The 26,567-nt window shown below is 39.2% G+C and overlaps 1 protein-coding gene across 3 annotated transcripts; it reads right to left on the bottom strand.

Annotated features, from left to right (window-relative positions):
- Positions 1–897: 897 nt before the first annotated feature.
- On the bottom strand, positions 898–26,400 carry igfn1.4 (immunoglobulin like and fibronectin type III domain containing 1, tandem duplicate 4). Of its 3 annotated transcripts, XM_080000675.1 has the most exons (24): positions 26,117–26,399; positions 23,078–23,168; positions 21,990–22,013; positions 21,406–21,528; positions 20,711–20,850; positions 17,624–17,723; positions 14,013–14,094; positions 13,687–13,876; positions 13,389–13,502; positions 12,824–12,992; positions 11,975–12,247; positions 11,584–11,835; positions 10,551–10,625; positions 8,438–8,553; positions 8,040–8,175; positions 7,644–7,937; positions 7,176–7,478; positions 6,539–6,718; positions 6,322–6,450; positions 6,125–6,204; positions 5,485–5,677; positions 2,391–2,687; positions 1,864–2,190; positions 898–1,771 (listed from the first exon to the last, which is right to left on the bottom strand). In XM_080000675.1, the coding sequence occupies exons 2-24, from the start codon at positions 23,121–23,123 to the stop codon at positions 1,767–1,769; spliced, it is 3,648 nt and encodes a 1,215-aa protein (XP_079856801.1). In that variant the 5' UTR covers positions 23,124–23,168; positions 26,117–26,399; the 3' UTR covers positions 898–1,766. The 3 variants fall into 3 exon arrangements, with proteins under 3 accessions (XP_079856801.1, XP_079856803.1, XP_079856802.1); XM_080000677.1 differs by lacking the exon at positions 10,551–10,625 and having other exon boundaries at positions 26,117–26,400; XM_080000676.1 differs by lacking the exon at positions 21,990–22,013 and having other exon boundaries at positions 26,117–26,398.
- Positions 26,401–26,567: the final 167 nt, after the last annotated feature.

The following is a 26,567-nucleotide window of genomic DNA, read 5'->3' on the forward strand; positions in this document are numbered from 1 at the left end:
TTGCACATTGCCTGGAAGTGTGGTGTGCTCCTTTCAATTACGGGGTTAGTGGTTTTGCATTGACTGGGCATGATCTTCCCACACAGTTCAAATAGTGCCAACGGGTCACCCTGTCCTCGTAAATGGCTGTGAAACTGTTGTGGAACAACAGCGGGGACGGCCAAGAGACGCGACAGGAAGGCAAACACAAACATACCCTCTGACCTTGGGCAGGAAATAGAGTAATACAATTCCCAGGGAGACACGAAATATACATAAACACCTACAAGAATTATTCCCATATAATCAATGTTTTCAATACATCATTCATCTGGATCATCATTGTCTATCCAAGCTTATTTGAAATGACAAGAATCTGGGCCGACGCTGTTAATCAGAACATATCCTTGTGTTTAATGCATATTTAGTCACATTTGAATATAGCAAATATCACATTTCTTTATATTTTTAATTTAAAATTTAAAACAAATATATGATAGATTAAATGTCTTTGTCTTGATTACAGTTGTCTAACAAAACAAAACAATGGTATTCTCAGTGAAACTTGTATTGGAAAATCTTCCTTTTATGGTTGTTTATCTGTAGATATTTTAAGACTTGCTAAATTTACAGCCCATGATAGACATTTTATTGGGGAGCTTAAAGGGATATATTTGGAAAACCAATGAAAATGTACACTTAGCTCACAAGGTTTGGAAATATGATATGTGAGCATGGTAATGTAAGCTCTATATTGCTGAAATATGCTTAGTCAGGAGCTATCCTTGCCATAGTCTCAAACATTGTTGTATAGCAAGCACTAACACTATCTGAAATGTGAGATGGTCACTGAATTTCTACTTGTTCATCAAGTTTGTCATTAAATGCAGAAAAGACGATTGGAGACAGTTGTTCATTTGATTTCATTTATTGCAGTTGTCTCGTTTTGACAAAGCACTTTGCTTAGTAACAAACTGACCAGCCAACCACTTTTTAGAATAATAAACAAATACTTATCTAAAGCTGCTTTCACACAGCGTCCGGAGGTGTCCTTTCACACATGCAGCACACAACCGGAGATTGTCCGTGTCAGACGCGTTTACACCTACTGGAAATACTCTGTTTGGTTTAGACGAGGGGCGGAGCCTGGGCAGGGCATGCAGAAAGCAGGACGTGACGCATTGATGCATGATGCTGCAAAGTTTTATAGCACACCCAAGATGGCGGACGAGCACAAATCTCGTCGTCTCTCCAGTTAGACATTTTCTATGTATTTTATCTTCTTCTTTGTCCTTGTATGTTATGGTGATAAATGACCCTTCTTCACCCTTGGTGAGTGGGCGTGTTGATAATGTCACTCGCATGCGCCAGTCGCATGATAGAGATGAAACCCGGTCGCTGTGAATTATCCGGACAATCACCTGCTCTGTTCACACATACCGCTCAGTCGGACATTACGCAGACTTTGTACTAGGGTGCCGTCTGGGTAAAGTACGGGTAATGTCCGGTCCAACTAATTTGGATTCACACATTCCTCAGGGTAATGTCCGGATAATTTCAGGGTTGCAATGTATCTGTGAAAGCAGCTATAGTCATTATTTGATGGATGCCATTATATTTTATAAATGCAGAAAAAAACTATTCAAACATATTAGACCAATGTTAATGTTTGTGTGCATTCTAACTATGTGGTTGGTTTGAGCACAAATAGCATCGTAAGGAAACAACATTGTGATTTAATTTGTCATTTGAAGAAACAGAGCCTAAAGCAAGGTCTTCATGCTGCTTCAATCTGTGGAGACATCACAGGTGGCGTACGATTAATTAATGTATACAATAAGAAATTCTGTATTTATACATTAAATATTGAAATACAAGCCTTACCTCTAACTGCAAGTTTAGTGGAGCACTCTGCCTTGCCAAATGAGTTTTCTGCAACAACTTTGTACTCGCCACTGTCCTTGGGCCGGACTCTTAGAATATGCAAGGAGCAAACACCAAATGAATTGGTGATGTAGTAGTTGTTATCTAAGTTGATACACATGTCGTCCAGGTACCAGTTGACAGTGGGTGTGGGACACCCCCGCACTGCACAGGTCATATAGAGTTGGTAGCCTTTAGGTGGGGTGTGAACCTTCAATGGCACCAGGATAGATGGAGGTCGCTCAAAGTTGAGCTCTGTTGAGCTGACTCCGTTTGACATCATTTGAACTAGAAAGAGTTAAAATGAGCAGGGACAACAATTACATTTAAGCTAATGTAACACCCTAGTTACCCCGCTCAGTGTGAATGATGTCTTGGTAGTTAAAAATAACTTTCAATAATACCTAAGCTTAATTTTGTCTGCAATCTAAGTAATACTGTAGCTTTCCAATCACACTTAGTTGACCTAGATAATAAGAACAACCCACCTTTGTTGTTGTTGAAACCCCATGTGGGCGAGTTGGATGGATCTGAGAGGCCCATATCATTTTTGGCATAAATGCGGAAATGGTACTCTCTCCCAGAAAGAATATTGTTGGCAGTGTGTGTGTTGCTGAAGAGACGGTCTGCTATAGTTTTCCACACTCTTGTGTTGGAGTCATGTTCAGTGACCACATAATACAGGCGATCATCCAGCTCTTGGTCTGGAGAGGGGGCCCACGAAATAACAACTCTGCCATCGATTGTCTGCTCGAGCTCTACTGGCCCAGGGCTTTTCGGTTCATCTAGGAACAAATAAAATGAAGAATTGTTTTGCTGCATAAAGAAAAATGTAATCCCTTAAATGAATAAGCACATTATGCATATACAGTATACCCTTTTTACCATACCTTAGTATACCATACCCTTAAGTACAAGTACCTGAGAACTTTATCTTTGGTAGTTTGCCAATACTAATATGGTAGGAGCCATTCTAGTCCTAAAATATTTTTTAAGATATTGAATTATGAATTTTCAAGACTTCCAATTTTCGAGCTGAGGCCTAATAGGTGAAATGCCAGCTATGCCGCACAAATAGTGTGTAGTCAATAGTCTACATGGGGAGTTTGTTTTGCAAAGGCTGGAGAATTGAGTCCCAGTGAGGAGCAGTTGGTGGTGAGGAGCAAGTTAGACACAATTAGAATTGCCATATGCCTTTTTGATTTCCTGCACACCACTAGTTGGTTTCGGTTTTAAAACTGGCTTATTACATTAATTTGAGAAAGCTAGATTTAGTTCATTATTGCGGTGTACTTTGCAGGCACTGCAGATAGAGTGTGTTGAAACAAGCTCTACTACTGCTGGACCAATGGGTGTACTGTAGTATATTTTTAAGCTTATTTTTAAGGGAATCAATGAATAAGTAAACATGTCTTTGTGTTGAGTATGCCACAATTAGAAGCAGATGTGGAAGGCAGGAAGGCTGCTCCTTCCATCAATCACCTATAGACAAGGAATGCAGAGGTTTGGGGACTCAAATCAACCTCATGGAATATATGTTGGCATGAAGACAAGATATAACATATTTAAATATAATATAGGTAAGAACTGAATTATTTAGACATAATATGAACAATGTATTCAGGCAATATAAATAAGAGCGAATGCATGTCTCGACAGAGAGGCCTCCTAAAAGCCAGAGGGTGAGGACCCCTCTTTGAGTGACCTGTGACCTCTCTCAGGGTTAAAGTGGGGTCCTAAGTAATTATCTTCATATGGTGGTAAGCTCAGAAAATAGAAAGACAAGGAGGAGTCAATGCTTTGAAAAGAATATATTACTTTGTAAACCAAAGAGTTTTCAGTGTACTCTGCAGACCTCACTTGGACTGGTTATTTCTTGATAAAGAGTCTTATCTGTGTATCCAACTTACCTCATGCGCTGCCTATTTGTTTAAAGAACCTAAGGGTGGGGTTTTCTCCACGATAGTACTTGATTGAAATAGCCACTGTACCGAGTGCCTACTTACATTCTGAAATTTCCAGTTAAAAAAAACTGAGATTTCTGATTTTAAACACCTTGAGTGTTTATTCTTTTCAGTAAAAGATTTATTAACAGCTTTGTTTAAATGAAATCAGATCCATCTTGAAACAGTCACCGAGTTCCAAAAATAGAACATGAAAGGGGAACTCAATACCAGTTTTGCTGGTATTGAGTTTAGGTCTCGAAGCACTTCTGTGAATATACTGTAAGTGCTCAGTATCAGTCCTAATCTTGATACTGGTATTGATATCCACACATCCCATTAGGGATGTTAATAATTAACCATTAACATTAACCGTTAACAATAAGAATTTTGACCGATTAATACTATCAGTTAAACAGTTGAAATATTATTATTATTATTATTATTATTATTATTATTATTATTATTATTATTATTATTATTATTATTATTAGTAGTAGTAGTAGTAGTAGTAGTAGTAGTAGTAGCAGTAGTAGTAATATTATCGTGAACGATAATACAATACAATATGGCACATCCTAGACATTCGTCCATTCCAAATAATATACTTTAAACTGGTCTGATAACAGTTAATGATCATTTAACAAGGGTTGGCTATCGGTCAGAAAAAGATTTATGAATTAGCATCCCTATATCCCATGCATCAGGTTTGAGTCACTGCTAGTCAAAAGCAGTTTATTTTTAACATGTGTGGGGTTGCGCATGCTTCGTAATACAGTGGTACTTTGACTCACGACTTTGATTCATTCCGTGACAGAGCTCGTAATTCAATCTGCTCGTATAGCAAATCAGTTCTCCCCATTGAAATTCGTTGAAATGCCATTAATCCGTTCCAGCCCCCAAAAAAACACCCCAATTTTTTTTGTTACGTGTTTTTAAATAAGAAAAATGTATTTATAAATAACAAATATTGTATAAAAACATAATAAAACATAATAAAAGAGAATTTAAAGAAATAAACTGTTTTTTTTCTATGATTTCATGCTTTAATGCAATCGACATCATCCGCTTCTTCTTCTCAGCACTTACTTTCTTAGGACCCCTGGTTAGAAATTTTTTATTTGGCAAAACAACTGCACAAAAAGCACAAAACGCGAGCACAAAACACAAAAGAGATGCTCCCACGGTCAGGTAACCACGTGAAGTGAAGGAGTGAGACGCGGGATGCTGTCCGCATTGGCTCGCCACGCCAACTAGCAGCGGCACCTGAAGCTCGCTCCGCCTAACTCATACTTTTTGCTCGCAAATCAATACAAAAAATCGGCGGAACGACGGCTTGTAACTCGGAAAGCTCGTATGCTAGTGCACTCGTAACTCAAGGTACCACTGTACATCGAAACGGCTTTAAATTAGACTAATTATATATGTTTTCACTTACTCAACTCCCCCGTCACTGTTTTGGAAATATCTAATCGGGTCATTTTTCATTGCAAATGATGCACTGACATACTTATAGCTTCCAATGTTGCAAATAAGAGTAGGCCTTTGTCAGAACCTGGTCATGGATGTCCGTTATTCGGCTAAAGTGTTTTCAATTTAGGAACATATATTTTCTACTCTTTGTTTTTTTTGTCCTTACCTGTGACTCTGACCTCGATGTCAAAGGTGGTCTCACCAACAGAGTTTTTGGCCTTAATGGTATATATTGCTGAGTCACTATGTTTGGAAGAGGGAATCACAAGCTGTGACATTCCTTCCGTATTGATGACTTTAATCCATGGTGAGATTGGCTCATCATCCTTTAACCAAGTGATCTCAGGTGGAGGCTCTGCCTGAAAAAACAGTTAGAAAATGTACTAAAATTAAATAGTTGTGAGGCCTGCCAAAGTCAGTCATTCAGAAACATGTTATTATATGTTCAATGACAGCAAAATCTCAACTCCAAAATGGACTTGAAAGGATGTGTGAACTGTTCCATTAAAATCGACTAAAATCTACAGTATATGTAAAGGATAGTTAAAGACTTAAGTGTTTGCCCCATTGGAGTGCATTTTAAGCACAGTAAGAAGCCGCAGCAGAGCTGTACATTACATCCTTTGGGGCCCTTTTTTGATATTTATGGAAGAACCCTGAAAACTGTGTACCCGTAAAAAAGAAAATATTACCTGTGTCTCACCTAACTAATGACATGCTGTTCTCCTTTGAAATATCAGTTTAATGTTTGGGCTTTGAAAAAGCTGAGGAGAGCACTCATTTTCTATAAGTAATTCATGCTGTACCTCATAATTAATTTTCACGCGAACGGAATTTCCAGCTCTGACAACAATGAAGTCCTCCGGGTCTTTAAAACAAGGTCTCACTGGAAAAAAACAAATACTTTTTTTTTATTTAAAAGGCAGACAGGAAACAGAAACATTGTTTTGAATTATCAGATCTCATACAAGTAATTACTCACAGAAGGTTTTAATTAACTTACTATTGGGATTCTTGGCGCACACCATCTCAGAGGCAGGGCTCGGATCCCCGGCTCCAGACTCGTTTATGGCCAAAACCCTGAATTCATACTCTGTTCCTTCTGTCACATCTTTAACAGCATAACTTTCACCTGAAGACAATGATTAATGCAAAAAAAATAAAATAATAAATACATCTTGATTTTTCTTTGACGCCTAGAACAAAATACCCCAACAGACCTTCTATGGGCTCATTCAGTGGGTTCAAGGCGATCCACTGATGTGCGTCCTTCTTGCGTTTCTCCAGCTGGTAACCGGTGATTGGCACTCCCCTGTCATCTTCTGGAGGGGCCCAGGTCAAGTTGATACACGTCTTAGAGGCACTGACCACTTTAGGGGTTCCAGGCGGACCAGAGAGAACTAAGAGACGACAAGACAAGGGGCGTGAGAACCCAGCGGACCCCGGCCAGGGGCCCATTCCATCGGCGCCCCTGTAAAGAAAGACCATTCCCTATTGAACTAAACAAAGGAAGCACCGTGCGTAACGCGGATGCTGTCTCACCGGGGACTATCACCATCATGTTACGCCACTGGACAAGGACATTATATGCATTTGTTTTGTTTGTTTATTTGCTCCAATACGCGTATGCTTGCATAGTATAGTTAAAGGTTTTCCAGATATTTCATCATCTCCTCAAAAGTTGTTATACCCAATTATTTTAGTTTCAATTTGAACATTCTGCAGCAGTTATATTATTTTGTTTATGAATGCTTTTGAGCGTTACAACAACGTACCTGTACCTGGGGGTCATTCATCATACACAGCATGAAGGAATACAGAATACCAAATGAGTTACGTCATTTTCACTTGGCTTACTCATGATGCCAGCCATAATGCTGTCCGTTGTATATAGGGCGTCACTGAGTCCCTCGGGGTTTTCTGCGTATATGCGGTAGTTGTATTTCTTGCCGTGGGTCACGTTTCGGTCTCTGTAGGTGGTCTTGTCACCCGAGACATCCCCGAGCTTTGTCCACAGACTTTGGCCTGACGGTTGTCGTTCTATGATGTAGTTTGTGACAGCAGAGCCCCCGTCATCTTTGGGAGGTTTCCATTCGATCTCGATCACAGATGAGGAGGTCTCAGCGATCTCCACTGGACCGTCCGGAGGACCTGGTCTGTCTGTAAGGAAAGCAGGCGTGACACAGGGTGACATTTAGTTAACCGCGGTTGCCACAGACGCAAGAGACCAGAATTATTTATAATTTTTACAATTATTCTTATCATTTGTGAACACAAGACTGCTATTGATGGATGAATTTGTCAACACATTTCATGCTACAGTACCAAGCACAATGAGTTGAGATGTGGCCTCCACCACCCCAAATGGGTTTTTAATTTGGATTTTAATTTCCCCTGCGTCTGTCCTCAGGCAGTCTCTCAGCAGCAAACGACTGTGATTTGACTCCTTCACGATCTTGACTCCGCCGCCATCCTTTACTTCATTGCCATCCTTATACCATCTGATCTCTAAAGACTCCTGAGGTGGAAAAGGCATCTTGAAAGCAGCATTCTGGCCCACCCTTACGATCACAGGTTTTGAGAACTTGTAAAGGTCGTCAGGGTCAAATTCAGGAACATCTATGAAGCAGAGTGCAGTGATAAATACATGATAAATACATCCTGCTATGTTTGATTCATATTTTCTATTGCGATTCACATTCATTAGAACTACGTTCATACCTCCAACAATGACCTTTCCTTGAGTGCTGTGACCCCCTGAGGCAAAACAATACACGCCAGAGTCCCCACAGCTTTGAATTGTCAGTTTATGGCAATTTCCATCTTTTGATATATTGATTCCGGCTTTGGACGTCAACTGGTAAGAAAAGTGTTCAGCCATTTAGTAAATAATGTCAAGAGGCAACAATCAAAAAGTATTCTATCTACTCACGTGGGGGATTTACATGCAGTGCCCTTAAACACGTGAAAAACACAAGTTGCGCTGCTTGCATCCTTTCTTTTTACGGTGCTTGGAAGGTCGGGTTAAAGTCTTGCCTGGCGTTACCAAGCAACAAAAACCACCAGGACTTCCAGAACACGGCAGGACAAATTTAGCATTTATCAAGTTACGGCCTTACCTGCTCTCCATCTTTGAACCAGGCTCCATCACAATCGATATTCATCTTAACTAATAAGTCAGTAGGCTGGCCGCGAAGAGCATAAGTATCAGTGAGTCCGCTAACAATTCCAGGCTCTATGAAAAATGGAAAGCAAGTTTTAAGATTTCATTTCACACAAAGCACTTCGGAATTAGTTTCATGTTAAATATAACAACACACTGTCAAACAAATTAGCATTGTACGCCTAAGCGCTGCTACCTGTTATTGCTTTAATGCAATGCCATTCATGAAACAGGTATTGAAATACTTTCTTAATAAAATGTGGATTGGAGCATTGGACCAATGCTCTTCTGTGGATAAAAAAGGATATTTAACCAACTAGTAGAAACAATAATATTGTTGCTATATGGTGTTTTATTTTTATCTTTTTACTTAAAATGGTATTGCAAATTTGCAGAGGTTCTTTGCTACATGAACACAAATACAAATGGTACATGGCTATGAGCTACTTAACAGTGCAAGAAAATGAAATTACATAATCACCAAGTAAGCAGGATGAGCAGCAAATACATGGGTTAACACACTGCAAACAGAAAAACAGCAGACAAGAAATTTGAGGTAAAAGCATCCTTGCCGAGACTATATCTGCACATGGAACAAATAAGAATGAACTTAGAATTTATATAAACATTGTTTATATTAAAGTGTCTTGTTAAAGTATTAACAAGACTGTTAAATTACCAACCCAGCGTGATCGTATTTCATAGTAACAAGCAAAGTAGTTATTGGTTCAATTATTTATTTTTTATATTTATTATTTATAATTATTTTGTATAAAATAATAGAAAATGTATACACATGGTATTTATATTTAATTATTAGATTTTTCTTCTGCACATTTTTATCTCCTATTCAATCCTTTTGCAACGACTGGCATTGCCACCTGAGGTGCCTAACAGCGAAAACAAGCACGTTAATCTCAAATTCTCTCACAAAATCGTCTAAATAATTTCAGATATTTCTATCTTGTCTATCTTAGCACTTCCCTCCATCTGTTGTTGATGCTGCTTCATCCAAAATACCTCATTGTGATTTGAGAAAGTTGTGTGCATAATTGAAAATGGTTTCAATATTTGTATTGCAAAGGTTTAAAGACAATAAGCTAGCTTCTTTAAAAAACTGTAGGATTGTAACATTACATGATATTAAATGAATTAGTAATTTGGTAGCCTACATATATGTATGTGTGTGTGTGTGTGTGTGTGTGTGTGCATACCAGGCTTGGATATGAAATATTTTCACTAAATATATGTTTTGAATGGACCGCTATGGGAATCTATGCTCCAGTGTACTCTTGGAAAGCAACGCAAGGAGGTTTAGGAGCCGCGCGCCATGCCGCTTTCAAGACGCATTCGTGACGCTTCTGCATGGTGTGACCTTCCACTTTGATTGACGTGGCAGTGTATCTGAAGCGTTGCCACGGCACTTTCGTGACGCTGATGTGTCGCTCGTGGCGTGGCCCAGGGGTAAGACTGTACGTGTTGCATAGCTGACAAATGATTCATTCCTATGGTTGTCCGGGCTAGACCACCAAATTACCTTTAAAGCATGATATCAGTACTTAATTTTGCAGTCTAGGGAGCAAGAAGCAAACGCCTATGAATCAGGCATTATCTAATGCCATTTAAAGATTTTGTTAATAAAATATTTACCGTTTTTATCGAACTATTATCTTAACCAACCTTGTCATGCTGTTAGGATTAATGCTGTTGATTAGGAGAGACAAGTACTCACTAGACACTAACTAGCCGATCTTCTACGCGCGATATGTAAACCACATAAGCAATGACACATGACATGACGGCACAACAAAATTAGGACAAGAAAAGCAATGCTGTGGTCAGAACTGTTATAAAGCCCTAATATAGAAAGTTTCATCAAAGCATAGAAAAATTAACGATGACTATAATTCCAGAGAACGAACATATTAGCGTTTTAATATGATTGCGTCATGTTTACAGATCATTGTTCAGCTAAAAGCATCAGCATTTGAATGCATTCCTTTTTAAATGGCGAAGACATTCTATATTTCATTCATGCAAAAGGTTTGTAAAGTTTGGGGGTTTCTTACCACAACTAACCACATCCACAACCTGTGGATTTGAACCCATTACACTGATTGCAGGTCCATCTGCTTTTGACAGCCCTAATAACCATTAGGACCAGTCGGTTAATGCCACAATAATCTTAATTCTAGGTACGTTGTATAGCAAATATGTTATCTGATAGAGTAATTGGAAATGCTCAATATCAGATACAACAATTATGTGTTCACCCCTGCTTACAGCGATCATGTGCACTGTACTGTAAATGTCTGTGATGTGAAGGGCTAGGATCAAAAATTCAGAGAAACCTAAGAGCCAGTAAGATTAATAACTAAATATGCTATGGGCAGAGCTGTCACAATTATGACATAACTGCCATAACACTTTTTAACCACTGCTGAAATGGAGTGAAATGATATGATATAAAATATATATATATATATATATGTATATATACCGATCAGCCACAACATTAAAACCACAAATACTGCAGTGGTAGATGGTTTTAATGTTGTGGATGATCGGTTTATATATGCAGTATATATATACTGTATATGTATATGCTGATCAACCAAACCCTTTTTTTCTGTTTGCGGCAGCTGCGAAACGCAAAAGACCCTGCACTAATGTGTATTGTCAAAAAAGTATCGTCACTTCAGTTTACCATTTAAGCATCTGACAGTACTGTTGTGCAGGATACGGTTTAGGTTATACAGTGCAAATGTATGTTTCGTCAGGTGTTTTATTCTCTCCAACGCGTTGACTTTGTTTAGGGTTCGTACTGTGAGTCAACAGTGTAGAATATGTATTTGTTTCTGGTGGAGTTTAGGATAAACCACTCGGCTTTATTCGGGAACAGTTGTACATCAATTTGTCAGTCAACCAAACACAGATGTCATTTCTGCAGGTCTTGGATGAATACGATTCCACCATACATATTTGACTGGCAAAGGCAGGGTGAAATACTTTGCCAATTTCCTGGCAAAGATATATTATTTGCTCACATTAAAAAAAAGAATCAGGGGCGCTAAATGTCAAGTCCACCCCTTGTGCTCTTACCTTGCTGAGGGGCTTTAGACGCCTCAGGTGGAATTCCAGCCGGAGCCTTAGCAGGAGCGCTCGGAGCTGTAGGTGGAGGTTGCGCTGCAGCGGCCGCTTCTTCTGCAACTTTGATTTGTTCTTTTCTTTCGTCCCTCTCCTTCTCTAGTTTTGCGTGCTGCACTTCTGCGATTTTATGCAGGTCCACTCCTGCTCCTCCTGCCCTTGTTGTCTTCCTCGCTGACTTTTTGCCCTTTTGCGCATCTTTGTCAGCTGAATAGCAGAGGGGGGTGTAAACAGTATAGAGTTGCACAGTATAGAGTGGGTTTGGTATATCATACGCGCAGGCATTAACATATTATATCTTAATCCAAACACTGAGAAGCACAGGCCAGCCTTTGCAATAACTTACCTTCAACAATAAGCCACGCATTGCATGATTTTATTCCTGCACAGGCAGAATAAATTCCTTTGTCCACTACCATACAGTCTTTCACCACCAGCCTGTGAATGAGCTTGTCTTCTGAAACCTCAATATCATATTTGTCCCCTTGTTCCAGTGGTAAATTCTTGCCAAACCACATGATCTTGGAGAAGGGATTTGACAAGACACATTCAAACACGGCGTCTTCCCTCTCCGTTGCCTTCACTTCCTGTAACTTGACCAAGAAGTCCACCGTGGGAACTGAAAATGACAAATCATATTTGATGTCAAAATATCTTGCACAAATCAATATAAAAGTGCATTTATATGAATATTCAGTATGTCCTTGTGATTAAATGTTGCCTTTTAAGTAGCACTGACTAAGATTCTCTAGAGTTACACCTCCAGCTGTTTACACAGCGCGTAAACAACTGTAAAGTGCAATACATTTCTTGATTTATCTTTGATAATTTACATTCTATCAAGCACTGAAATGCGGTAATGAGGTAAAATTAAAACGGATAAAACAAATGATTATTCATTGATAAATGCCTGGGATAGTGTGCTATGTTAATCCTGACCTGTTGCCTACTCTCCCCAAAGTAAATCTAAGCGCCAACAAACGGTAAATGTATTCCAACTGGAATCATGGGTTGGCCTCATATGTTTGTAGGGCGGCTAAATTGATACATGTATTGCAATTAAAGGTTGTGAACTCAATGTGAACTGCTAGAGGCGCCATACTAGGTAATCTTACACAGTGCTCCCTTAACCTCGGGAAGTGCCATATATAACACTGTAAAGGCGTCTCCCGTCATGTCCCAGTGCTGAGCTTACTCTTGAAATCGGTGGAGAACATGTTCACATCCTCAACGTCAACCTGGTACAATCCTGCATCGTCTGGTAGAAGATCCCTGACACTGAAAATATACTTTCTCCCGATTACATTAAGATTGTGTCTCATGCTTTCTCCCAACTCCTTTGTATACGGAACCATCTCACCGTCCTGTAAGAAAGATAATACAATGTGCTCTTTTTTCGGGTTGCATACAATGCATTGCGTCCTCAACTACAAGATTGCCTTAGTGCCATGTAACGCTATCACCCAATGGAAAGTAATTATAGCTCAAGTTGTATGTTTTGAATCCCTGTTTGTCTTGTGCTCCTCTAATGGTTGCCGAAATTATAATGCTGTGGTAGTCTTACAGTCATGGATCTACATTGTTTGAATGAAAATGCCTAAAAAATGAATGAGGTTTTAATTTAGAACTGCAGGTTTTGGATATTATCTGTGTATGTCATGATCATTTAGTTTCATTAAAATATAATGCAATAAGAAATATAACTCATAATGCAACAACAAAACATCTGCCTAACTGACATGCCCTCCTTTCTTACCAACCTTGTATAGAAATATCCTGCTGCTTGGGTCAATGAGGTCCATATCAATTTCAAAGGATGCCGTTCCATCTACATTTACGTGGATAGGCTTCAGGTTGGTGATGCTTTTGACAAACTGCAAAAGGAGGGAATAGAAAAAACTCAAAGCATTAAACAGCATTAAACATCAAACTTTGTCTGAATTGGTGTTTTTATGGCGTTTCCTTCTTCCACTGTTTTCTTACTTTAAGGAATTGGGTAAAATGGAAAAATGTGATGACTTTATTACTATTGTTCAGTGCATGAAACAAAGGACAAACCTCCGCTTGTTCCTCCTCCCTTTCCTTCTTCATCTCGTTGAGCTTCTTAAGCATCCAACGGAAATCGGTGACTCCGAACTCTGCGCATATGCTCTCGTAGTCTTTTTTGTTGGCACTTATCAAGAGCTCCCAGAATTTAGGATTTATCTCTCCCTCTTTTCTCTCGTCCTCAATTTTGGGGCGAACCTTACTAAAAAAATGAAATCGGCAGAAATCAAGAGTAAATCAGTCATGTAAAATTTGTTGGGGTGTTAAAAAGGAAACGTGTACACAGTAACACATACGGAAAAGAGACGTCAGTAAACACCAAATGCAACACCATTTACCTTCTCCTTGTGAGGACAGTCTTGAAATTGCCATCAATTGATTCGGATGCTTGCTTTGAGGCTTTGTCCTTTTTGAAACCAACTGAAATGACAAAAGATGAATTTCTGATGTGTCTCCTCAAACTGATTACTGTAGATGAAAAATGTGATTTGTAGGTTTGGAAACAAAAGCACGACCAAACCCTCTCAGCTAAACTCTCATCTCTTTAGTTCATCTCTATATATATATATTTTTTTACACTCAATGGTGGTATAGTGGTTGGAATAGCTTCCTCTGAGGTCGCTGTTCGAGCTGAATGGATGAACAGAGTTTTCATTAGTAAGGTTTGAAAGGCAGTGTGTATACGTTTAAACGACACACCGTGTTGATAATCTGTCCAAATAAATCTTTTTCGTGATGGCTGCATAGTGTCAAAGAATGTTTTCTTTTTTTAAGAGGTTATCGCAAGGGACTTCAATGTAGGTTTAAGTCCTGCCGACTCGCAATGCTTCTCCTCCCTTCGTTGTCTGCACAATGGAGTCGGTCAAAATGTTTTTTAAGATTTTGTAACTGTAACCGGAACAATCAAGATCCCTATACTTATATCTCAGCAATACTTTTTATTGAACTGCTCATTTGGATCCAACTAATGCACTGATTCCTCATCCTCTAACCATCCACAACATTGACTGTGTATGACGTTGTGGAGACAATAACTTTTCAGCAGTGGGTAAATGAGTTTAAACCTTTTTGGTAGATATTCTGCAAAATTACACACGTTTTTGGCAAATGTACAGCATTAAAGAAGGTAGTCAAGACCAAGAGGTTAAGGCTACAGATTCAAAATCCTGTGGGGTTCCACAAATGGTTCCACTTTCCTTGATGCACGAATATTTCGTTCAAGTCTTGATCGAGGAGTATTAAGATTCATTATATTCTTTGTGACCACTTGTGGGGCTGTGATTTTATTTTTTAATTCCTTTGTTTATTTTCTGAAAATCAGCTCTCCAAGATATTTCCCTGAGGTTCGCACAGTTCCTGACATTTCTGGGATGTCAGGGAATTTTATTATTTATTGCATTGGACCTAAAATAACATATATAGAATATATATATCTCCTGATGAAAATAGACACATCGTCAGTGATGGAACCTGGGGTCATTGGGTGTTCCGGGTCTTTCAACATCATACACCCTCACCCAGGTGACCCAGCCGGGATTGATCAAATCCCAATTTGTGTCTAAGTAGCATGGACCCACAGATCCCCCCTCTTGATCCACAGCCATCTAGAGGCCTTCTCAGCTGCCTCAGCAGTGTTTTTGATGGCGTGCACCTGTGATGCCCAGCAGGCTTTTTGCTTTGCAGAGAGACCGAGCTGCGAAGCCTCTGCAGCCCACCTCTATTGGCACACACCGCGCACGCCACCCCCGCCTGCGGCACTCCTCCACTAAGTACTTGGCAGGCTTCCTCTCATAGGCCGCTTCCATCCGCTCCTCCAAGAGAATGGTTAGCCCCAACAGGACCACCTGTTTTGATAAATCTGAGAACAGCACGATGTCTGGTCTCAGGGTGGTTTCCGCGATGTGCTCTGGGAATTGGAGCTGCTTCCCCAGTTTGGCCTTAATCTGCCAGTCCGCTGGTTCCAAAGTGTCCCACTACACGCTTTGGATGGGGCTTGGGCTTCTCCCCTGCTCGGACGAAGGCAATCACCTGCCTTGCTAGTCGGAGAGGCTTGCTCTGGGTGATGCCACTGGAGATGGTTTCTGCCATCGCCTTCAGCACCTGGTCATGGCGCCAGACATAGCGTCCTTCTCCCGGGGCTTTTGAGCAAGAGCTGAGGATGTGCTCTAGCACTCCTCTTCTGAGACACAAAGGACATGATGGTGTGTCAACTTTGCCCAAGAAGAAGAGGTTGGATGGGCAGGGTAGGACGTCATAGACGGATGCAATGCATTTTTTATTGTTTATATAAAATGTCCCTGAAATGTGACAATTATTATCTGTAGAAAACAATTCACAAATGTGAGCTGCAGTTCCTAGCTACAGCAGCAGGTGGTTAAAATTCTTCACCTGAGCTGAGGGAACTACAATCTGTACTGGAAGAAGGCAAAAACAACAAGGGTTTCTCTTGTTTTCTTGTGTCTTGTGTCTGTCAACGTATTTTCAAAGCCGTGTTTGATTTATAAATACTAGATAAATGTTAAACCGTCTAGTTAAATATTCCCGTTAGTTTACATGGGGAAACACTGTTCACTTACCGAGAAGCTGAACAGTGCTCAACAACACCGATCGATGGTTTCCTTTAAAGCGAGCATCCAGGTGAAGATCATTCCTCCATATTCCATGTGATGTGAAGTCACAATGAAAAACATTGTTGTGTAGCCGCATAATATGCGAATAAGAAAAAGCTGACGTCACTTTTGTAAACTAGACACGGAGCCTTCGAAAACCTTTGAGGGTGATTATCTCAGAAACACAGTTTGCCATGCCCTCGTCACTAACAAGCCATGGCTTTAAAAAATGTTTGCTTGATTCACACAAGTGACACCTTGTTTTGAAGCTCCGATTCTCCACTTTCAAATGACGTGACAAAAAAAAAAAAAAGTGAAACGGCACCAAAAGTACCTCAAATCTGCGGTGCGTCACAAATTAGTCAATATAGTTAAATAAATAAATAAATCGTTTTTCATTTAAAAGAGGACTTTTTAGAAAAGATACTTTTATTTCATACTGCAACATTTCCATCTGTTATATGCAAATGAATGGAGCGTGGTCATCTCCCAGACTCCTTGGTCCGTGTTTTAAGACGGGTCGGGTGAGTCGCCGACATCTCTGGAGCGAAGCGACTTGGTTGCGGTGCACTGAGGCCAGTCCGCCCCAGTCGAGGGTCGCGCCAGGGGTGCGGGGGCCCCGTCCCCCGTCCATGAGGGGGGACGGGCACAGCGAGTAACCCGAGTCTGCGGACCCGGGAAACGGCAAGGTCGGAGCTGTATTCACACCCAGGGTCAGGAGCGATGTCGGCTAACCCACCCCACCCGTCTTTAGGCTTTGGGATCCCTGTAGTTCAGTCTACTTCTTGTAAAGGGTGTCTTCATTGGGATTTTTGAAACGATTTGATGAAGTAAGACATAACACATGAAGAGAGGTGTATTTGGGGGCGCAGTTGCCTTGATTGTCAGGTCTTTTGTTTGCGTTTGAGCAAGGCGGGCATGTTTCTTCCCTCCGCCTAGGGTCTGCTGGTTTCACTCACCCCACCTCAGCACACCAAGATTCTGAACTACAGTATATGGAATGCAGAAAGTTCTGGCTGTTTCCTTCCCAGATGGTGGCGAGTGTGAGCCCAAACATGAGGCATACATTTGTCTCATCGGAATATAGCGGTTGAATTCATAGACACTACATCCATCTTTTTCTACTGGTTTACACATGGCTGTGCTGCATCTTACCACTGGAAAGATTGATCGACTTACATCGCACTGATGTAGTGCAGGCACTTTTTTTGGAAAATGTGGTTGAACAGAACCGTTGCGTCTCCTCATCTTGTGAAGTTATCCTTTATTTAATTTCAGGTCTGCAATCTTTTGTTAGTCAGCCATCGGTCTTGGAATGTTATCTAACAAACACATCTTACCTTCAATGACATTCAAGAGCACTGTGACCATAGCTTTTCCATATTCATTGGTGGCAAAGCATTTGTAGGTGTCTGCTTGGTCTGCTGAAACATTTGCCATCTGGGGAAAAAAAAGTAAATACATGTGTGTCATGTACAGTATGTTCTTTCTTTTAAATAGAGAGAAACGTTTGGATAATATAGTATAATATAGTGGATGATTTTATCGTGGGTAACATCCTTAGGCTGTTGGACTTATTATTCACTGGTTCGTCTGGTAAAAGCCCTAAATAACTGACAAAAGAGATGAGGATGTTGACCAACTGCATGAGTGGGTAGTAGGGAAGCCCCAATACAACGGCAATTTCTCATAAAATAACATGGGATTTTCTTCAAACCAAATAATCTTCACTTTTAATGTTGGGGTGATATTATTAAATGGTTGACCAACCATATGTTGGTAACTCCATAAAACCTGAATACAAACATAAAACAAGGAGACACACACACGCAGGTACACCTCTATGCTGTCTCCATGTTCTCCAGGCGCATCCAGTATTGAATTTACTGACATGGTAAGACCATGAGTCAGAAATATTGAATTAAAAGGCTCACATTAAATTTTCATGAGACACTTGGTAAAGACAGTAACTATGTTTAGCTTTTACAAGTCATTTAGCACTTGGCCTTTGCAAACGTCATAGTGAGTTGCTTACAAAGCAATGCCAGCTGTCTCAAACAAAAATAATGTTACCTCGTGAAGAGTTTGGTGATGTGGTGTGACTGATGATGACACTGACGGCATTGCAGGCTGTTTTTTGGGCAATTTACTTTGACCTCTGTAACATTTGTACTTTAGTTACACTGTAGTATTTTTTTATATCTATACTACGGCTGTGACAGTATGAACTTTTTCTTACCGTGGTTATAACCGCAGTATTACAGTTTTAGTGCATTACAGTGTGCATTACAATAACAGGACAAAACAGATATAAGTTAACGAAAATGCTTGAAATGGATAAGAGTGGTTATACTCAATGTTTATGCTTTCAATGTTATCCATTTAAATGGATAACATTTCAGTGAGGACTCATAAATAAGCGGCATCATAAATCATGTTTTTATATGTGGGAACCAGCTCCCCGATCGCGGACATATTTATACCCCGTTCATATTCACATTGAGCAGCGGAATTTGATTCGACTGACAAAAGTGTGAGTCGGGTACAGCCTCAAATAATAATTAATAATAATCTGACACACACAAAACAAATCCCCCGTATTTTTTATGGACTGTGCCCCTGAAGTGTTGAGTGGGAGCGGAGCAACTGAAAAGTTTTTCAAGTCCTTGCACATAGGATGGAAGACAGTCAATGACTACTGTGTTTATATTTCACATCATCCAGTAACTTTCACCAGCAAAAAAAATTTAATACAACAAAAAAAGTATGTTTATATATACTGTGTATATATATATATATATACAGTATATATATATATATTTTTTTATATTATTTGCTGTGATGACGGTAATGTTCTCACGGTAACTGCGGTAATGCGGTTATCGTCACAGCCCTAATATATACTCTGGCTTAGATGTCACTGTGGCAGCACTAACTGCGCTCCAGTTTGCATTCTTTGCACGCTGCTCTTCTCCCAAGTTGGTAACTGGCTTTTTTTGTTTGTCATGTTGGTCAGCACTGCAGCGTTCCTTGATGTCACTGCTTTCGATCAGGCTGTATTGTCGGGGCTACAGATGAGGGAACTGATACTGATGTAGTGGACATGACATCCCCATTTGTTAGGTAGAGTCATTTTCCACCATTGGAAGATGCTCTTTTCTCCAGACACTCTTTGTTTCATCCGCAATGTGTTACGTTGCTCTCCCTTCGCATGAAACTAATCTGGTTTGTTCCAAAAGCGATTATTTCTAAGCAGTGTGAAAAATGTTACTGTTTGTTCTGTTCTGTTTTTTGATTTTAATTTAACTTTGTGTTAAACGCCACCTCAAGCTAAGTGTTCCAATTAAAATAGCCAGAGTGATAATAACTGCTTGTGCCAACTGCACTGAGAGGCATGGAACCAGTATGACACACACATCACACATATGTCACATACATCACATATATCACACATCTACAAATACACACAACTACTAATTGAGGACGTGACACAAAAAAGCAATACAATCATGAATGTGATCATACATGCTGTATAATCCTCCCTCCAAAAATCTTTCTCTGTTGTCCCTTCTCAGAAATAACACTTGATCCTTGTCAAAGTGACAAAATGTGCTCAAATGTAAAAATGTAGTTGTGGATACTGACAGTTGCTGATCGTCATAAACATGTTGGTAACCAACACGGTATATTGCAAATGGTATTACAGGAACCTGTGGCAGGCAAAACAACGACAAAATTGCCACACTTTATCACTTTAGATTCGTTAATTTAACAACAGCGCTGCTCTGGAGGTGTAAATGTGATATCTGTGCGTCTGTGTGTCATCTGCTGCTCAATATGTTTGTTGTCCCCTGCCGACCCACTACTGCTGTTTACAAAACATGTCACTACCTGTACACCTGATTTGAAACCTAGAGAAACCACAAGTGGAAAGGCTTTTCAGGAGCTGGAATCAGTATTCATAACCTCAATCACCATAGATACCAGCTAAATAAACATTTATTCATATTCAACGGTGAAACTTTGTAATATATATAAATGCAGCAATTTGGTAGCACTATCATCAGACTATGAATGGATGTATTCAATTAACAGTATATTTTATCATATTATTTTTTATTTGATCTCATTATTTTAATTCCTTTATTAATCTGCTTTATACATGCATTTTGCTTTGCTTGCTTTGCTTTGATTGTCACTATCTGATGGCCTTCTTTTAATGTAAAGCTGCTTTCACACATTAACTCATTAGTTTTATGTTGTGTATGAAAGGTGCTACACAAAAAAAGGATATTATTATTATTATTATTATTATCATTATTATTATTATCATTATTATTATTATTATTATCATTATTATTATTATATTTGTACACTCACTATACCATATGCCATCATACAGACATTTCATAGGTTATATCACTTGCCTCAAATGTATGCTCATTCGAATTGGGGTCATATTTGGTCTGGTATCTTGAAGTATCAGACACATCCCCATTATTTCTGCTCCATGTAACAGTTGGCTTTGGGTCTCCGACAACAATGGCTTTAAAAAATGCAAATTTTCCTGTGAACAGAGAAATGAGAAAATTGCGAAAAACTGTTATCCTAGAAAACTGCAGTCTGCAACTGCGATCGTGAAAATGAAACAAAGTAGGTCATCGTGGCGGACCAAGGGGCTTCCTGTCCCGAACGGGCCGAATCAGCACCGCTCTGGCGCTAATTCGGTCGATGCGGGACAGCTGTGCAGCCGCGGGAAGGAAGCCGCACTGCCGTCTGCAGCCGCGCCCTCACCACGCCCCTTTGTCTGGCACATTCATAAATAATCATTAACTACATCAATTTTTCATTGTTGTTTGTGTGTTATAGCATGCTGGGATTGACTCCTAATTAGCCTTTATTTTTATATTCATTAAGTCTTCATACATTTGGCTGCTAGACGCTCCATAATAATCAGTGGTGTAAATTCTGCTCATGTGAGCCATATTCATATAATACAAAAATAAATGAATCTATTTGTTGTAAATATTAGGCTTTTCTATTATTTCAGAAACCTATAGAATACTCGTCTCACTGGCGATTTCATTCCAGTTGAGTGGTATTCTTTCTTATTAGGGCTTACCCTCTTGGATGGTCAGTGCGATTGGCTTGCGGGTGAAGTCTGGATGACTCTTTCCCTCCGGTAGAGTCTCAATAAACTGTGTGATCATAACACCAGGAACCTTGGATTTCTTCTTAATCCCCACTGTAAGGGTACAGCGGAAAAAATATATAATTCCAAAAGTTGACAATTTTCTGCATGGCCTTGATCATTTAAACAAATATTTATATATATATATATATATATATATAGGCTTATATAGGCTTATATATAGGCTTCAAGAATTTATGATAATACACTCACCCACATCAACCATGCTCAAAGACACATTCTAATACATGATGAATAGTATTAGAATCTGTGTTATTTGTTGTTTATTTTAATCCTGGCAGAAGGTGCCTTCCCCATTTACCTCCTCATTAATCCATGCCTAAACGTCATCCTGTGAAAAGATATGTAGCATTGCACCTACATATCCATGTACAAAAAAAAACGTACACATTTGTATACAGCAATCCATCACATAAAATACTCTTCATGCCTGGGTGAGCTGGGACACATATTTGTGTGGTTTGTTGTGGTTCCCTGAACCTACCATTCCTTACCATCAAAATTGTCTGCAGCAGGACCTGATGAAGCACATTTTAAGCATATACAGGACATGTGAGCAGGGTTTTATTTAGCATGGCAGATTTGACCTCAAACATTGGCTACCCCGATCAAGCTTTGGGTGGGAAATAGAAATACCGTCCGAACTACTGTATGCAAGTACTACATACATTCCGACATGATTCATGTTATAATCTGTCAAATATTTCCTAATTTATACGCTGTCCATGAATATATTTTGAAACAGGAATCCAATACTCTTGTAATGTGTATGCATGCCACATGGACTTAATTTGCAAACAATAAATAAACATACCATTGTTTGTGTCCATGCAGCATCCATAACCTATTGAGCACGTCTGAAATACAAACAGCTGTCCCCGCCTAATTTTTGTCTGAACACGTATAGGTGAATGCAGAGGTAATATTGGTAGTATTGGTAATAAGTATACTGTATGTCTGTCGGCTGAGGTACTGATTACTTTGTGACCCATACAGCTCCTACTTGGGTGAATACATTTGAGTACATTTTTTTTCCATTACATCATTTACAGACATTAATTCACAACATCCAAGTGTACAAACCTGCTCCTGGCACCTATCAACCAAATAAAGATCTACAGTATGATAATCGCACTGTATGATGGCACGGACCGAACCCCTCTTAAAAATATTTCGAATGAGCTCAAACATTTTCTCACTCTTCCCACCAAGCTAATTGCTCCCTACTTGAGTCCAATTATACTAGAATTGTATTGGGGGCTTGGAGAAAATTCAACCGGAAGGATAAAGAACAACAACAAAAAAATATTTAAAAAAACTGCCAATTTTGTTGGCACACGTTCAACACTTTTTATTGATTAAATACGTCACCGCTCTCATCTTCTCAACCTTTTTTGTAATGTGTTTTTTTTTGTATTGTTTTGAACTCAAACATCTACCAAATAAATTACCCGTAGAAAGTCACCTAATGCTTGTTTCCAAAACACCAACTGCTGTGATGACCCCATGGGTGTTTATTTATTTTTTCCTTAAGTATCCCTTCTAAAAATGTAATAAAGTGAGATTGTACATCACTGCTTACCTTGGCCAGTGGCTGTTCCATCTGTCTCTTTTGACCTTTTAATCATCTTGGCGTCTTTAAACGCTGGCCGGACACAGCGCTGTTTCTTGGGCTGAAATAATTGGGGAGGAAATTACCATATTTTCTCTTCCACTGACTTCACCTTTGGATGACAGGACCAGAAAATTACTGGAGGAATATTGTGCTTCCGATTATCCCTTGGTGATTTGATAAAAAAAAAAAAATATATATATATATATATATATATATATATATATGTGTAAATAAATAAATATATTTCTCAACATAATGAAAATAAGTGTTTGCTCTTTAAACCTGGTTGGAAATCCTCTGCCTGCAAAATAGTATTTTAGAACATTCATTACCTCTCAGATGCATGTAGATCCTTTTGATGTCAGGAAACTATATTTTCATCTTTCATGATCTGCCTTTCACCATCGTTTCAGTGTAAACCCTTTTAAGGTCCTTGCAGGACTGGCATGGCGTGCTCAGCTCTGGCAGTATATCATGCTTCAGTATACTATTTGCTGACGGTCAATAACATTTAAAAATATATAAATAATATGTATATTTTTTATTATATTACATATATACTTTATATCTATATTATATATCATTGGTATTCAACTTATTATGTACAGTAATATCTACCTAGGCGGATATGTACCAAGGTGTATTTGTTGTTCACTAAGGTTTTTTACATCGGATAATATGAGATAATAAGAGACACACAACTGTGAATGGCACTCACAGGTCTTTCTTTAATGATCTGTGAGTGCCATTCACAGCCAGGGTCTGTCACTGCACATAGTGATCTTCAGTTGCCTCAGATAGATTTCAAAACTGAGAATGATGAATGTCACAATTAAAAATAGACTGATGTCATTGCAATGGATTCCGTGTTGCGGAGGCTAAAAAGGATTTACTCAAATGTCAATAATTTGTTTAGTAAACCTAAAGTATTTGCTTCAGTATGAGCTGGATCGCCTTCTTTTGGTTTTGAGTAGTTATCCAAGTCATGAGTTTGGGAGTCAACACCTTCACAGCGTGAAGAGCGTAATAGATTTATGTAGCGCGAGTCGGCTGTCCAAGATAAACTGCGTCCCGGGTTCTGTTCCCCTGGGCCTAAGTGCAGCTTGACAGTCTTTCATCGTTTGGCTTCATTTTCTGGACTGCAGACAATACCTCCACTGAGGGAGTGTGTTGACATTGTGAAATCTGTTTCTTCATTTTTGAATTTTCGAGTCCCGACTCAATCTTTGTGTAAATTTGGAGAGTGAAAATGACTCCATGGCCAACACAACTTTTTTTTTTTCTGTCTAACGTCAATACAATTCTTGCGTTGGTTAAATAATTAAGCATCTGGTATTTCAAGACTTGGCATCATTTATTTAATGTCCAAGACTGAGCTGATCAAGACTAATGAGCTCCAAAACACTTTTAAAATTAGAATTCTTAAATGAAATGGAATCTTTCATAACTCTACTAAGAAGGAAAAACTAGTGTGTGTGTGTTTGTGTGCGTGATGTCAACCCAAAAAGAAGAACTTGAAGAGATTTGGGAGTTTTGTGGAACATTTCAACGTACATTTATTGTATATATTGATTGTTTATAATCCTCAACATAAATATATATAGGGCTACTGAAATATTTTGCAAAGATTTCTTTTAGCTCCCCTGTGGCACCTTAGCTTTCACAAGCCAAGTCTCAAAGACATAGGTGTGACTCTAATATGAAGTAGGTCAAACCATCCCACGCACGTACTGTATATGAGAAATGAATATCAGAAAATATTTTTTTTATCTCTGATATTCGAGAGCGTTAAAGGACCAGTGCTTGTGGAAGATGATTCAACTGGTTTGTGATATGATCGGTCGCATGCCACATGACGCCGACATCATTGCATCTCTCATCCCGTGGTATGCCAATAAATCGACATTGACTTGATGAATTTGTACTGCAAAATCTCTGTAGGGTGTTCATTTAACGTTTTATAATCAATATCAATCAACCACCATACTTGAAACACTTGAACACTTGAAGCAGTCTTTTGGTAGTTATTGAGGTGTGAGTGCAGAGTCCGTATCAAACTTTTTCTCCTGTCAGATATTTTTGAACTGGAGACACGTTTATGTTCTTTGGCGACACGGAACACTTAAGGAATAGGCATGCTTTACGGTGAAGTTTTTTTTTATGGCTTGACTGCAAGGTAATGTTAGTATTACCAGCTGCTTAAGTGACCAGCACTGAAATCCAGCACGGGACGGTATACCCAGTGACTGAGCCATCATAAACATGATTAAAAGCGTGACACTTTTAAGGGTATGTTCGTTACACTTGTGACTTGTGACTATCTGAGGACTTGACCCTACATGTTATGCATGTGCAATGGCTGAGCATCCCAGGTTTGCTAAATTTGGATATGTTTTTCACTTGCAATGGCAAGCTTAAGATAATACCGTCATTCAACGTTAGATACATATTTAAATACTATAGATTAAAAAATTAAAAAATTACAGATGTACCTGGGCATTAACTTTTTTTGAATTTTAATTTCAGTTGCATTATTGTTCCGAAAACCAATCCTGCTGTCCAGTTGTATTGAATTGCAAATGGAAATTCTGTGAAAATACTAATACACAATTAGAAATTAAAGTTTAAAGAGTTTAATTAAAGGTGTCAGAATTGCTTCAGAGTTCATTTGATAAACAAGTAGCAATATTTTAGTCATTTTCATGAAGTTGAAGATTCATCTATCAAAATAATTGGAAAATATATTGTCTATGAAAATATTTTTCGTCTTGGAAGAAAAATTGTTAAGTATGTATGTGTGTACATACTCTCGGGGAAACAAGACAGCATCATTATTTTTACTGGCAACAGCCACATTCCACAACAGACTGGAGTAACCAGTGTTATCTTTGGATGTCATGACTGAGTGATTCCATGAGAATTATATTAGGAGAATTACAGCCAGCCCTCCATAGTTAACACCTCTTACTAAGCCAGTGCTTTAGATAAGATGAACGATGGACTTACCTGAGTACTCTGCTGATCCTCTCAAGTGGCGCTGCTATCCGGTCTGATATTCGAGTGCTGCCTCCTTGGTCTACAAACTAATAAATCCTTGTAGGAATCCCAGTGATTCTGCAACAAGCGCCCTGGTTCTCAAGCACGGTGCCTGCCAAGTGCCATGCTTTTCCCTTTTGCTTTTGGCTTAAATGCCATCCCTCTGCAAGGGGAGGAGGGGAAGCGGGGTTTGTATACATATGGGATGTCGTCACTGACATTGCTCCTATTTATTTGGTTACTAAAGTAATAGTTCCGCTGCATATTAATCCTGTCAACTCTTGTGTTTGACCGGTTCAAGGTATTTCCAGGAGAACGATCTGTAGATTGCTGCAGAATGAAGTTAGTTCTCTTTGGGATGAGCAGAGCTTTTTCATGGTGAAAGCGAGATCGACTCATGCATCGTCATGTGTGCGAATAC

This window comes from Zeus faber (genome assembly GCF_960531495.2).
Source record: "Zeus faber genome assembly, chromosome: 5".
NCBI lineage: Eukaryota > Metazoa > Chordata > Actinopteri > Zeiformes > Zeidae > Zeus > Zeus faber.

Bases quoted from the DNA above. Each gene is read 5' to 3' on its own strand.
- igfn1.4 (XM_080000675.1), bottom strand. From the start codon at position 23,123: ATGATTAAAAGGTCAAAAGAGACAGATGGAACAGCCACTGGCCAAG. The intron at 17,724-20,710 runs GCAAGTGATATA...TTTTTTCCCCAG, and splicing joins CGAATGAGCATACATTTGAG to ATGGCAAATGTTTCAGCAGA. The intron at 7,938-8,039 runs GTATGAACGTAG...TCTGCTTCATAG, and splicing joins AGGAAAGGTCATTGTTGGAG to ATGTTCCTGAATTTGACCCT.